Source organism: Onychostruthus taczanowskii, unplaced genomic scaffold, assembly GCF_017590055.1.
Source record: "Onychostruthus taczanowskii isolate IOZ18803 unplaced genomic scaffold, ASM1759005v1 scaffold1, whole genome shotgun sequence".
Classification (NCBI taxonomy): domain Eukaryota; kingdom Metazoa; phylum Chordata; class Aves; order Passeriformes; family Passeridae; genus Onychostruthus; species Onychostruthus taczanowskii.
Window position 1 is genome coordinate 20,081,221 of NW_024496525.1, and position 15,063 is coordinate 20,096,283.

General features: G+C 39.3%; 1 protein-coding gene across 5 annotated transcripts in view; it reads left to right on the forward strand.

The window, feature by feature from the left end:
• The window catches only part of NRXN3 (neurexin 3), a 912,175-nt gene that overhangs the window by 366,812 nt on the left and 530,300 nt on the right, over positions 1-15,063 (forward strand). For all 5 annotated transcript variants that reach the window (XM_041424942.1, XM_041425182.1, XM_041425016.1 and 2 more), the window contains 4 exons: positions 985-1,104; positions 7,406-7,787; positions 9,158-9,348; positions 9,849-10,022. In XM_041424942.1, coding sequence (XP_041280876.1) covers positions 985-1,104; positions 7,406-7,787; positions 9,158-9,348; positions 9,849-10,022 — 867 coding nt within the window. The remainder of the gene's footprint in view (positions 1-984; positions 1,105-7,405; positions 7,788-9,157; positions 9,349-9,848; positions 10,023-15,063) is intronic.

A 15,063-nucleotide genomic window follows, 5' to 3' on the forward strand; every position in this document is an offset into this window, starting at 1 on the left:
CCCCCCCCCCCCCCCCCCCCCACTTTAGTACTGCACTGAAATGAGGATAGATGCTTTTAATTTAGCACACACCATTATTCAATTTCACTTACCATTTGACATGAGTGAGGTGTTCCGGTCTGTAATCTGAACAATTAATTTTTTAAGTAATTGCCTGTCAGCTGTGATGGGTGAGCAAAACTAGACAAATATGGGTAGCACTAATGCTGTCTTCCCAGGAGCATTGTTTGCAAGGGCAACTGTGGTAGAATCTTTTGGAGAAGACGTGGCTCCTCTTTCTCTTTTGACTGTAATCGAAGGGGTGAAGTAAGCACCTCAAATCTAGGCTGCTTTGCCAAAGAACCTTAAAGCAATCAGCAAGGTTGGTGAATAGTTTTCTTTGAGATTATAATTTTTTTTTAAAATTATTTATGAAGGTGGGGGATGAAGTTCTGTGATGGGTTTCTATTGCTTTTTTGGGGGGCTTGTGGACATTTTGTTCCTGGGTTTTTTTTTTTGTTTGTTTTTTTTGAGACTGAAACCAACCTGGTGTTTGATACTGAAGTGTTGAAAGACCAGTGTGTTTAACTTTGAAAAGAATCCCAAGTACCTTGGGGATGTTGTAAATCCAGATTATTAGGAGAGCAAAATGCTACTGTAATGGATCCCCTTTGAGATATTTCAGTCATCAACTTGTTTTCCTGTTACTGTAGTGTGCTGTGCAGCCTGATGTGTGGAAATTTGTACCAGAGCACAAGAGAGATTTCTACCCTTTTTAAATGCATGTGACTTTAGGGCTCTGTGAAGGGAAGCATCTGAGTGGAAGGGTTTGTGATTCCCTGGGCTGGGAAGTGTAGATGTGAGGGTTGGTTAGAGGTTGTTATATACCTGTGCACTCTACTGGTCTGTATCACACCAAGTTGATTTTCAGGACTTTTCCCATTGGGAAAGTACTAAATGAATTCTGGGTCTGGCTTTAATTGCTGCACCTATCACCCTTCCCAGGCAAAGGACCTGAAACTCTTTATGCTGGGCAGAAACTCAATGACAACGAGTGGCACACTGTCCGGGTGGTGCGGCGAGGAAAGAGCCTCAAGCTGATCGTGGATGATGATGTTGCTGAGGGTAAGTGTGGTGTGTCAGTGCTTTTTGATCACTGTATCTCTGTTCATAGTCTTTGCCATTATGCTCCTTCTCCCTGTTCTGTGTATCTCTCCCCCCACCCCTTCCTGTTACCAGTCATGTATTATTTAGTGTTACAATGTTGAAAATGAATATTCAAGTCTGAGAAACTTCTTAGCCAGCACCAGAAATTTCTGTGACAGCTGTAATGATCTGAGATACAGGTTTAGGGGACAGGTAAGCTTGCACTTATCTCAGACTGTAGAGGGCTCAGCAGAAGTTTCTCTTGGTCCACAGGCTCTTTCTGAGGTAGGCTGAACACACTCCATTCCTGAGTTGCACATGTGATGGTTTCCAATGGTTTCCAAGGCCAAGGCTCTCTGGACTCTTCCTCTGCACAAACTTTTCCTTGATGATAAACCTGCATGAAGTACATGTGTTACAGTGCACAGATTTATGTCTCTGCTGCTCTTTTTTTTTTTTTTTTTTTTTTTTTAATTTTATTTCCCGAGTTCTTGTGTGCATGGTTCAGAGCCATCCAGAAGAAAAAGTAAATAAAGCAGTTGTCTCAGCTTTGATTTAGAGTTAGGGAGGATCCTGGCTTGACAAAGCATGTCGGTCCTTTTTTTTTTCCTCCTTGATTAAAAAAAAAAAAAAAAAATTCTGCATTTACAGACAGCTTTTTGAGCTCCTACTTCTTTTTGCAGAGAAATGTAGTTCAAGGGAGGAAAGAGACGATCAGTCAGGAAAGCTGGTGTGTCCCAGGTGAAGATTTGTATTGAAATGATCAAAGTACTCCAGATTGGCCCTTTTTTAATTGCAGAATTTTAGAGATTATACTTTTCATGTCCATTTCTCCATGACTGCATGAGCCAGAACCCTATCTTTCTTTTCTTTTGAAGGTCTGAAATTCTCATATTTGTATATAACTTTAGGAACTGAGCTTTTGAGAAAAAGTTCAGCAGTCTGGAGGCTGATGATAAAAAAAAAAACCAACAACAACCACCAACAAAAAAAACCCCAAACCAAAACAAAACAAACAAACAAAAAAAACCCACCAAAACCAGGAACCCTGGATCCCTGGATACAAAACTGATGCAGGTAGAATTGTTAGTTGACACCCATGCTGGTTTGCCAAAAAGCTGAAATCCTCTTTTCTGAGTAGCTTCAATTCAGAATGCAACTAGGAGTAAGGGCTGACACACATAGTGCCAGAACACTATAACCTATCTCTGAAGAAAAGGTATTTTTTTTCTGTATGAATGTGAATTATTTTAAATATTGTGGTGATTTAGATAATTTGGAAAGCCAGGAGCCAGAAATCTGAAATAGGCCCAAAGAAGTCGGCTTACAGGAAAACGGTTTGAAATAAGTTTCTCTCTGAAATAAATATGTGCTGTCCTATATAGGCTGTGATTTTGCAAGAGAGAACAAGAAACACGCAAGAAAAATCATTCCCTCTCCTTGCTGGAAATCAGCCTTGGTGGTGGTTTGGTCAAAATTAGCTTATAGGAAAAATGAATTTTATTTAAGAGGGAACTTAAACACTTCATCCCAATTACTTCTAAATTTGAGAACAATTCTTCTGGATCTGCTTTTTTAGGAAGCACCACGAGGTGGCACTCTCTGCATTGCCGAATCGATCCCCCAAAGCCATCTGTTCTGGAAGTCTTTTTCACGAAGCTGAGTTTATAAATAATAATGATACAATCCTGCACTAAAATAGGATACGCATATGTACATGTATATGAATTACATAATTAAAGATTCATTACAGCTAAAAATATCTGTTAAAAGAATGCCATCATGGCAAAGTCAGAAGTCAGAAAAGCCAGAGTTAAGATTTTTTGTGCAATCTGCATCCCACTTCCTTGGGCAGATGATAACAGTCTTCAGTGGTGTGGTCACATAGATTTTTCCACAGGATTCTTGCTGTCTTAAGCATAGATCAGAAGTCTAAATTAGGCCCCCAGTAAAAATAAACAGCCTGTTTGATTTCTGTCTTCTTATTGCTTGTTTGGAACAATGCACACCAGTTGAATTTTGCTCTAAATTTAGACTTTTTTTAAAATATATTTTTTAGTTTTTTATTTTGTGTGTGTGTGTTGTAGGCTACACATCAATATGTTTGTACAGAACTAAGAAGCTTTAACTGGATTTATTCCCGTGTCTATGTTATGTGAAGTGAATGGGCATGTATTTCCCATTTTACAGGTTTGGGAACAAGGCACCAGAATAAAGTTGGATGTATTTGGTACCAATTTGCCATGTTCTTTTAGTCATTTTCATCAGAAAGATTCAGCATATCTGTAAATTACATCCTGTAAATTAGTTCAACCCTGAATCTCGGGGAATTAGATGTAGACAATTAATGACCACCTATGAAAAATTTGTCATGAAGTGTCTGACTTGGTTTCCTGTAGAACATCTAAGGCAGAGCCAGAATCCAATTCTGGACAGCATTTTACTGTTTAATGCAAAGGTTCACAAAACCTTTGTCCCACATTTGTCCTGACCTCATAACAGATGTCAGAGCATCAGTGGCAGATGAGATACAAATACAGCAGATATATTCCTCTCTATGACATCTTCCTAGCACCCAAATACCACAGTGGAGGCTGGAATTTTTTCTGTCTGATACCACTTGAACTTGAGAGCTTCTGATTGCTGTAGTAAGTACAGAACTCTATAGAGCACAGTGGGGAACTAGAGGTGAACTCTGCAGGTGGGGCTGATAGCTAATGAGATCAGAAAATACTGGATTGCACTCCATGATTTCCTAGGAAATTACATCTCTGTCCTGATTCTGATCTTGTATTGCCACGTCCTTTGCAGATTTTCACTGAAGTACTCCTGACTTCCTACAGTACTGCCTCTAGAATTATTTTTTTTAATTAAGCTAGCCCCAGTTTTCTCAGTTTTCACCTTTTCTAAGATTCTGGGCTCACCTCCTCCAAACTCCCTCACTACATTTTTAATGCCCCCTATATTTGGGCTCCCTGTCCCATACTCCAGATTCCCCAGGCTTGACTTTTTTCTTTTACGCAGGCTACAGTTGCCTTGTATTTTTTTAAGTGTAAAAGAAAAAAGGAGGAGTTTTCTTGCCTTTGAGACCTGACATCTCTTAATTTTATTGTTCTAATTTTTTGAAGTAAAGAAGCGGGATTTTTTTTTTTTTCAGTGGCTTTTATAATTTTAAGAAAATACACTTCTGGTCTGGAAAAAACATTAACTTTTTAACACTGAAACTGTAAGGATCACAGTAGTGGAAGTGAGAAAGCTGCCTAAACAAATTTCCCCATGTACTGTTTCAATTTCTGGAAACTTCAATTTTTCAAACTAAAATAATATTAGTTCTGGTAAAGAACTGTTTCAGGATTTAAAAACATTTGCATTGGTGCTGACAGTTGATTTTTTAAATAGTCAGAAATTTGTGACATTTGTGAAATTTTGCCTTCAGCTGCTGCTAAGTTTGTCAGCTGTGTCTGCTTGGACTGAAGTTTTCCATGGTCTTTGTATAATTACGTACACATTTAGATCCACTGTTAAAACTTAGAATAAGTGAAAAAAGTGAATTGCTTCATATAAGATTTTTTCTTCATATTTCAAGTAGATAGCTAAAAAAAATTATAATAACCTATGTTTACTTGCTGTCTTGAAATAAAATTTGGTCATATTTGAGCAAAGCATAAACTGAAAAACTGCAGTTTGTACATGACCGTGAGAGGTGAGTTAGAAATATTTCAGAGTTTCCAGAATCTCTAAGGAAGAAAATGACCATCAGTTCATATAATCTGACTCTCTGCACTACAAGCCAGGATGTGTCATCCGCGTCTTTATAAGTGTGTTCAGATTTTGTTCTATCCCCAACAGGAAAAAAAAAACCCAGTTACAACTTGTAGGAAAAGTCTTGAAAGGACTACTGTTTTTTGGTGGGGTTTTTTGGTGTTTTTTTGGTGGTGATTTGTTTTTGTTTTGGTGTGGGTTTTTTTTTTTTTTTTGGGGGTTTTTTTTTTTTTTTTGGGGGTTTTTTTTTTTTTTTTGTCTTTTAATGCCTGGAAACTCTTATGGTGAGAAATGCTAGGAGACTTCAGGAGACAGCACAGAATACAAGAAAGCTTATAAGCCCCATTTGGTATAACCTAGGGGAATTGGAGGAGTTCTGGGTTCAGCCATGGTGATTGGTGTGATTCCTAGGCATAACCCCAATTACTGACAAATATCTCTTGCAGTGACTGGTTGGGAGTTGTGTAGATATGCTTGCTGCCAGCAGATGCAGTCAAGTAAGATACTGTTGCTAAATTTTGTCTGTCTGTAGCATACTGGAAATATTTATTCCGGTCTTTATCCAGTCGTCAAATTTCACAAAACTAGTGTGAGTTTAAATATCTTCATTCCCTCTGGATTTTAAACCTAGTGAATTTTACCAGCATGTTAAAATGTTATGAAAGGCCCAACAGGTAGTGTGGCTGTTTTCTCTGGAAAACTTTCTAAAAGTGAGGACTGTGCAGTGACTATAATTATGGACAAATCACACTTGACTTGCAGAAAATTAATTTAATTTACTGCCACTTAGAGTTGGATGGTGAGAAACAAAGACAAGAAAATAGAACAGTGTCTGCCACCCTCTTTTATTAGATTTGCTCCTCCAGGCCTCTCCTACTAGACAGAGAAGGGGATTGGAGAATGGTGGCTGAGCTCAAGAATTGATAAATAAAATGTTTATTATGTAACAGCTCGTCTCTGACACTCCTTCCTCCTCACACTTCTGTCCTCCTCCAGTGTGGGTCCTAGCCATGGAATGCAGTCCTTCTTGAAGTGCTCCATCATGGGTGGTCTCCATAGGCTTTCAGGAAAACCTTCTCCAGTGTAGGCTCTCCAGGGTCTGCAGTTCCTTCAGGAAATACCTACAAGAGTACTCCATGAGTTGCAGTCTAGTTGTCTGTACCACTGTGATCTTCTTTGTGGATGATGGAGAATTTCCACTTTGGCACCTGAAATGCCCCCTCCCTCTTTTCAATCCTTGATGTTCATAGGAGTTTGAGTTGTTTTGGTTTTTTTCCCCCTTTTTTTCTTGTGGGTAGCATTATGTCCTTTCTTACATGTTTTCTCCCAGGTACTGCTGTCTTGTGCAAGGGACTCAGCTGTGCCCTGTGGTGGGTGGATTTGAGCCATTTGGAACTGGCCATTTCAGGCATGGGCTATCCCTGGCCTCTCCTCACTAAGGCTGCCCTGCAGCCACCACACAGCCAACACCATGCTCCATAAATCCAATGAGAACTGCAGAAAATTTCATGAGAGAAAAAATAATGGCTTATATGTAGCAGAATTTGAATAGTGGTTGTACAGTGAATGATAGGAAAACACTTCAGTTCTTATTATTTCATTCATTCCTGTTTACAAAGTGGACCAAGGCCCATGTAGAAAAACACCTTGCACATGTGACCAAATAATGAAAACTACCTTAATGAAGAACTATGGAGGGCTAAAATAAGATTGGCTGAAAGGGTTTTCATTCTCATGTTGCCCAACCTGTCTTTATAGCATAATGTTCTATTTCATCTGTCTGTATGGGTTCTGTGTCTGCACTGGTGCCTAGCACACTTAGTGAAACATTTAAATATGCTGTATGAGGAGTCTGACAGTAGTATTTGGTATACTGAATAGCTTGGATATTTTGAGAGGTTAAAGTCTTGTCATGATGTGGTAAATAGCCCCAGTGGTAGGTTGATTACTTAAATAGATGGAGGGCTTTTTACCAGTTGTATTTTGTGTGTTTCCCTCCTGCCATGCTCTTAAACTAAGAGGAATAACATCAGGCACAAGGAGAGAACAAAGGACTAAATATCAGCAATTTTGTGACTGTTGTCACTTCTCTCACTGCTCTGTTTATATTAATCTATGTTTAACAAGTGTTTTCAGGAGATGCACTTGGAAAAGTTGTTTCAGAAGTGTTCGAGTTGTTTGGCAGATGGTCTGCTGCATCAAATAGATCACCCTCAGCTTTTAGGGAGATGCCTGATCCTGTTCACAAACAAAGTCTGTGAAGCACAGGGAAAAGGACAGAGCTTGCTGCCCATGGCCCTTTAGGGGCCTGTCTTTTCTGCCAGGTTTTGGCAGCTGCTAGACTCACACATCTCCACCGAGCCTCTCCTCCAAGATTCTGTACGTCCTTCCTTACGCAAGCTACTGAACAGTGGTTGGATAGGATTTAGTTCTGCTATCAGTCTGGAAACTGGAGTGTGAAGGGCTCTATATAACCTGTTGCTGATCCCCAGTATTCCTCCTTGTTTCTGTCCTTCAGGCACAATGGTTGGTGATCATACCCGCTTGGAGTTCCACAACATCGAGACAGGGATCATGACGGAGAAGCGGTACATCTCCGTCATCCCCTCCAGCTTCATTGGCCATCTGCAGAGCCTCATGTTCAACGGGATGCTCTACATTGACCTGTGCAAGAACGGGGACATTGATTACTGCGAGCTGAAGGCACGCTTTGGGCTCCGCAACATTATAGCTGACCCTGTGACATTCAAGACTAAGAGCAGCTACTTGAGCTTGGCCACCTTGCAGGCTTATACATCCATGCACCTCTTCTTTCAGTTCAAGACCACCTCAGCTGATGGTTTCATCCTCTTTAACAGTGGTGATGGCAATGACTTTATTGCAGTTGAACTAGTCAAGGGGTAAGTGGCTTTCTCTTGTTTTCTACCAGCTTATTTATAAATAAAGTACTTATAGGTGAGCTTAAAACGCTTACATGAAGAGAAGTTCACCTGATAGTCATGTTTTCTCTGCTGAGCTGTAAGACAAAGTGTTTAAATGAAAACACTGAAGCGTGAGACTCCTAATTTTATCACTGACTTCCTTCTGTGGCTGTGGGAGGGACATTTTTATAGTGTGCAACATTAGTATTTTAAGTCGTTGGGACATAGACTAATGTTTTGTCATGTCAACCTCGCAGATTAGCACAGAGGAGGAGATATGCTGAGGGCTCTGTATGTCTCTTCTTCCCCACTCCCTCCCCCCTTTTTTTTTTCCATTGTAATACTTGTTTTTCTGCCATCTCCAGTGAAGGAAAAAGAAAAAGCATATGGGCTGCTGAATTTGTACTTCTGCCGGTGATGCTTGATGAAAAGCGAACTCAGCTTCCTTTTGAGCTGCTGTATTTTTTTCTGAAGACCTATAGCTCATAAAAAAAAAAATTCCTTTGTTAGCTGAACAAATTTTGATCTCTGATTTAATCATGGTAGACATGTTTTCCACAGTTTACTAGTCCTGTTTATTTCAGTTCAATCTCTTTTGTTTTTGGCTTTGCACATACTTCTGTAAGTGGGACATTGAGTAATAAAAAAAGGAACAGTCATGATCTGCTGGTGCTCTGTTGAGAGTAGAATTTTGTTTTCTTTTTTCTTCTTTTTCCTTTTGTGAGTAGAATACTTCTCTTCCATCCTCAGGTGGATTTCTGTGTTTGAACTATATAAATAATTCAGGGTAACATTCCCATGACTTAAGTCTTTGTTAGGGTCTCTATTTTTGCCAAAAGCTTTGCTAATTGTTTTTCAGCTGTTTGAATAAGTCTAGGATCTCATGAGAATTTCAGTACAATATTTCAAGTGAGTTTGCTAATTAACTTCTTATGGGAGTTATTCAAAACTCAGAATTAACTTGGGGAATATATGCCCCAAATAAGCATATCTAGTGTTGCTCCCCAGTACATTTATCAATATTACCAATTTAAAAAATATAATTATATGCACAGACAGTGTTTTTGTGGCTCTGAGAGAACTTTGTGAAAAGGAGGAATGTTTTATCGTTAGAATCTGATTATTTGAAATGTTGTCATCTCAAAGTACTAATCCTTACACTTTGGTGGAAAGGAAACAACTATATTCTTTCAAAGCAGTGGCTAATATTTTGGCTTATTAGAACTTTCTAACCCTGAGATACTTCCCTTCATGACTTTTTAAAGTTAATTTAACAGCTCTGGCTAGAATAAGGTTCAGCAATGCTGGATTTCTTCCAGAATATTAACCAGTTCTTGCTATATTTACAGGTATATACACTATGTGTTTGACCTTGGAAATGGACCTAATGTTATCAAAGGCAACAGTGATCGTCCTCTGAATGACAACCAATGGCACAATGTTGTCATTACCAGAGATAACAGTAACACACACAGCTTAAAAGTGGACACGAAGGTGGTCACTCAGGTTATCAACGGTGCCAAAAATCTGGATCTTAAAGGTAAACTCTACAAGATTAACATATTCCCTCTTTGTTCTTACAGGGCTGAACTATGAACAGGAGAAAGCTTGGAGTAACTGTGCATTACAGAACAGTAAATCTGGACTTTGCACATTTTGGCTTTCAAATTCATTTATCTCTTTTTTGTTTGACAACTTATTGTAGCCAAATAGCTTGTCATATTTTGCTTTTTCAGAAATTGTCATTTTTCAGTTTTTCCTAGTTAAGTAGGAATGAGAACTGGGATTATGTAGAGGATTTTGTGGTGCGTTCTGTGTTTGGTTTTGTTTTTGTTTTGGTTGGTTGTTTAGATTTTGGGTTTGTTTTGTTTTTTTGTAGTAAAGGAAGCAGAAATAACTTCTTGCACAATGTGTTGCTCTCTTTTTAACTTTTTCTGAATGTGTGTTCACTTTGCTTTATTCATGTTTGGTAGCAAGAAAAGTGACTCTAGAAGGTGTGTAACCTCCTCCTCCTTGTATGTTTACCCCTCTCTGCTCTAGGTGATCTCTACATTGCTGGCCTAGCTCAAGGCATGTATAGCAACCTCCCGAAGCTTGTGGCCTCGCGTGATGGATTTCAGGGCTGTCTCGCATCTGTAGACCTGAATGGGCGTCTGCCTGACCTTATCAATGATGCTCTGCACCGCAGTGGGCAGATTGAGCGTGGATGTGAAGGTATGATTGACTGCAGGGAGGTTCCCCTCTCCAGCACTCACCTCACACTTCATTGTTGCACTCTGTGCATCTACTTGTTTACCTTACTGTCCATTTCTTTAGTTTCTTCCATGGCAATATCCTTTATTACACTTTTTTCTACCAAATGCAGCTTATGGATTGATGGTTCCTGTGAGTGGCTTAGCAGCTCTTTTCCTGCTCTATCCCCTGTGAGTTGGTACCTTTAGTAGTGGGAAAAGATGGTACTAGGGGATGGACTACTACTTACTAGTAGTTTTCTCAGAGTAGTTTACTAGCATTACAGTAGACTTAAAATACTTTGGAAGATGTTCTGAGCATTCAGTTTGTTTGTGCTTCAGAGCACCCTTTCTTGGGATCCACAGAAGTAAGTATTTTGAAGAACAAATAGATGCAGGGGAAATAGAAGGTAGAAGGAGCTGAAGGGTAAAGATTGGACCGAAAGAGGAGTTAATTTTTAATGAGGTGAGCCTCCAGTGAAAGCACTGGAGGCATTGTATCTTCTGCCTGGAAAACATTTCTCTTTTGTTGTTTCTCTTTTCCAGCCAGTTTAGAACTAAGTGGGATGAGTTACTTTTTGTAGCATGTAAACAGTAGTGATTTCTTGAAGCTTCTTTAAATAATTTGTTGTTCCTGTAAGCTTCCATTAGTTACAAGAATGTTGACATCATCATCACTGACTGAGTACAGTGCATATGGCTTTAATTCCCAAAGCACTTGGGATATTTATCATTCAGAATGCCAAGGTTTTGCTCTCTGGGTTAAATGACAATCACTGTTATGTCTAGAATCACTCAGTCTGCTGTGTTGGCTACCAGTGATACCTTTTTCTGAAGTTTGTATGTACCTTTGCTAAGACAGCATGTATGTCCCAAACTGATCCTTCAAAAATTTCATACATTGAGGACTCCTTGTTTGTCTTTCTCTATTGTGTCAGGATTACAAGCTACATCATGATGTAGCCCTGCCACTTGCCAAGACTGTTCCTTCTTAGGATTGAGTATCATCTGAGAGATAACTTTGAATACCAAATTGACCATTCAATCAGATCTGATCCCTTGCTTGTGTCTCAGTGTTCTGGTTGTCTGGGAGCTCCTGGGCCCCAACCCTCCTTCCGTGCTCCCACAACAATACTCTGTTTTGTGAGAATTTTGTGTCCTCTCACAGGAGCTCACTCCATGTCAATTCCCATCTCACAGCATTGCTGGGTAGTTGTAGGCTGTTTTTGTTCTGTCCTCCTCTCTTTTTCTTAATAGTGTCTATTAACCACTTTGTTCCTTGTGGAAATGAGCACAGTGTAGGAGAACTTGTGTCTTTGCCCGTTTGGGGCAGAGCCGACAAAAGAAGTACCCCTTTTCTGTATAGTTGTTTATAAGGTTCAAAGTCTGTTCTATTTGTATTTGATGCACTGAAAGCTCTTTAATATTAGTGATTTTTTGGAGACTCTTTTGTTTAAAATTATTGTAACCCACTGGCTCTTTAGCTGGCATGTGATCTCTACTACTCCTCCTCCAGAGAGCCACCCAATTAGACTATCCTGTTGTTCTGTGTGTGGCTCAGGAACTGAGCCATGAGGCTTGCCTTGAAGAGTGCCCCATTAGAGCTGTGGTGTTTCCTTCTCCTACACCCAGTGTAGTTCCCTGATGTAGTGTTGTATTGCTGAGGTTGTGTAACATCAGTGGTGCTCCCAAAACACATAACATGGCACTGTCTGTGTGCTAGTGTGGTACCAGCACAGCTGCTCCCTGAATGTGGAGATTGCTTTGGTTTCCAGAATGCAAGTACCCCTTCTCTTCTAAAGTCCTTCAAACAGGACTCAGAATTGGAAAGAGACCTAACAAAATGCGTGATAAGGTCAATGATGGCCATCATTCTGCCTTTGGAAGAGTTTGATCTTGGAAAGCTGTGCCCTTGCTACCTTCCCAAATGGTCCCTGTTCAGTACCAAGGAAACTGCTGAAGAGCAAAGTGTTCTTTTTGCCAACATATTTAGGATTAGTAGAAAACCTGAGAATTTGGTTACCATAAAGCTGTTACATTTGTTGTTGGGTTTTTTTTCCCTTAATTTTTGATCTTAACAATCCACAAAGGTTCATCTCAGATCTGTCTTGCTGCCTGCTGGTGACATTTCTTACAATTGCCATTGAAAGTCACACTTATATCCCATTCTCTAAGAAAATAAAACCTCTAAGGTTGTTCAGTCCTTATTTACATCTCCCTAGTTTGTTTCCATCTGAAGTAACTTAGGGTGCAGTCATAATATTTTTAAGGGCAGAAATCCCAAGTAGTTCTTGCTGCCTCATGATGTTTAAATATGTTTTTAACAAACAATTGCAGGCTTTTTGTCTGAATAGTCATGCTGTGTGTTGATTTGCTGGGCATCTCTGTATTTCATCATGAAGGCCAGAGGGACCACATATGTGATGGGAACATAGATGCTTAAAGAAATGTTATTTCATTCCCACATATGAATCTTGTCTTTCAAAAGTCATGTGAGAGATTTCTGCTAATGCTTGTATTTTGTTGAGGCCTTGCTTTCAGAGGCAGAGATTACCATGTGGCAGCTATTTTCTTAGAAACTGTCAGTTTCATCTCAGGACAAAACCAAAGAATATTTAGAAGAAGAAGGCCTTGAGAAAAATAGAACATGAGATGCAGGTCACCAGAGAGCACTGTCCTGGCTAAGACACACCAGTAACACTGCAGAGGCGTGACATGGTTGCATCCTGTTTCTGTTTTCTATCTCTGTTCATGTATTTCAGTACTCTGTTTCATACCACCAATTATGATTCACAAGTTTCAATAGGAAAATAATATGTCTTATTGTCTTGTCTTACCTCCTTTTATTCAATTTGAGCAAGCCATTGAACTTCCTTGACCACATTGTTACTCTTGTGTGCTTAAGCATGATTCAGCCTCCCTGTGCACTAAAGCACACCCTTACCACAGAATTATCTGTGTTCCAGTGATGAGTAAGGCTTCTCCTTGAACAGGAAGCACTTTCAATAATTTGTATTTATAGGACATATTTTTCTTTGGAACCTACCAAAACATATTAGTCATATATATGAGTCACTCATGAAATGCAGGCATCCTTGAGACTGAAATTGTCTGGTGTTTAACAGTGTATAGTAGAGCTAAAACGAGTCAGTTCAGGACTTAAAGCAAGAATTACTTTACCTCCAATGGCCTACTGGTTCTATGGCTGTAATTTCTTTAAATTATATATGGTGGGATTTGTTTAGGCTAGCGCAATTAAACAGCCTCTTCATAGTTTTTGTTAGGCACCATATCAGCTCCCTTTTGCATCGTGTGTGCCGTAGAAGCTTATGGTTTCAGCTTTTGAAGTCAACCATTCAATCACCTGTCTGTTTGACGAGATAATAGCTGCCACACTGACATGTTTTGTGTTTCAATGTATCCTATGGTACCATTGCTTTTGGCAAAGGATTTTGAGGGGGATTATCTGGAAGAAGAGAATCAAACAGTGTCTGAAATGTCATATGAGTTTGTGGAGTTAAAGCTGCATACCACACCTTTTTTTTTTTTTTTTTTTTTTTTTTTTTTTTTTTTTTTTTGTTGGTGGTGGTTTGGTTGATTTTCATTGGTCTTTTGCAATTGCTACATTCTTCATTTTTCAGGACCAGGAGGCAGCTCTTCATGGGTCTTGGCAGTCTGGTCAGATATGTAGTGGCAGCTTGTGTTTCCCTGGAAGGGATGTTGCAAAGCCAGAAACCACCTTGCTGCCTGGTATGTTCAGGTGTGCTACACACAGCTCTGAGGAGAAAAAATCTTGGGGAACATGACATGATACCAATATACTTGTTAATTTTTCACAGTTTCTTCATCTCTTGTGCTCACTGCAGCTTTCATCACTATCTCTGATATAACAAGAGGGCCTTTCCTCTTACCACCACCTCAAAAAAGGCATTGGTGAGCGGGCCTGAGAAAAGCTACCAAAAGTAGGGAAGTGGTTAAGACTTAAATGGTCCTTGTGTCAGTGATGCATCAGGTTATTAAACACACTGAAGAGACAAATGAATTTTTAGAAAGGTCTTCAAATGGGATGGCCTCTTCCAGTGGAAGCTTGAAGGCAGGTCTGCCACCTACTTTTGGCCTTGCTTTCCCCACCCATAAAATTCATCTTCCAGGTGTTGTATTTATGATAAGAGTATGAAATTCATCTATGTCTTGCAAACCACTTTGAAAATGTGGGTGGAGGCTCTTGGACATGAGCAAAGCATTAGAAACTGAAGAAAAGTCTTCTATCAGGACATAGTTGTCTCCATGTCTGTATCTCAACAGCCTATGAAGGGTGGTTGGAAACTTTTTACTCCTGAGTTTGAGCAATATAGACTATTTACATCAAAAATAAACAGTTTGGGAGAGAAGATGTCTGCACTATGGTATATATATGAAGAGTTGGTAGATAGAAGAATTTGTACCAAGTGACCTCATTTCCCTTCTTTAAAGTAAACAATTTAAATTTCAGCTCAGCTTTTTCTCACTTCTTGACTTTTAAAATGAGTTCTTCTTGATGAACTCCTCATCCCTGGTCTTACTACTAGATAAATGGGTCAATTTATTCCATCCATAAAAATGTAGACTGAGTGATTCAGTGGTTTTTTTTTTTTTGTTCTCACTGGTCCATGAAAAAGTTAATCAAATGTCCAATCTTTTGTGTAGTTTGAAGAGGATGCCCTCAATATTGATGAGTACTTTCTGCCTTTGAGGAATTTTTTCATCTCTTTATTAATATGCCACATGTTCTCACATGTTTTCCTTTCTTTTAATTGGACATCCCTATGTTGCTTACCATGGCACTAGAGCTATCTGAAATTCAGCTGCATGTTCTAAATATTTTTACCCCATCCTAACAGAAGTGGCCAAAGAACATTTTATTTCTTCTGTAAGGTAGTTTTCTATGTGCTTTAGAGTTGCTGTTTCTACCTCACCTGTTCCACTAACAGCTTCTCACAAAGGAGACTGATTATTATTAAACTGGTTGACACTATTCCAGATGT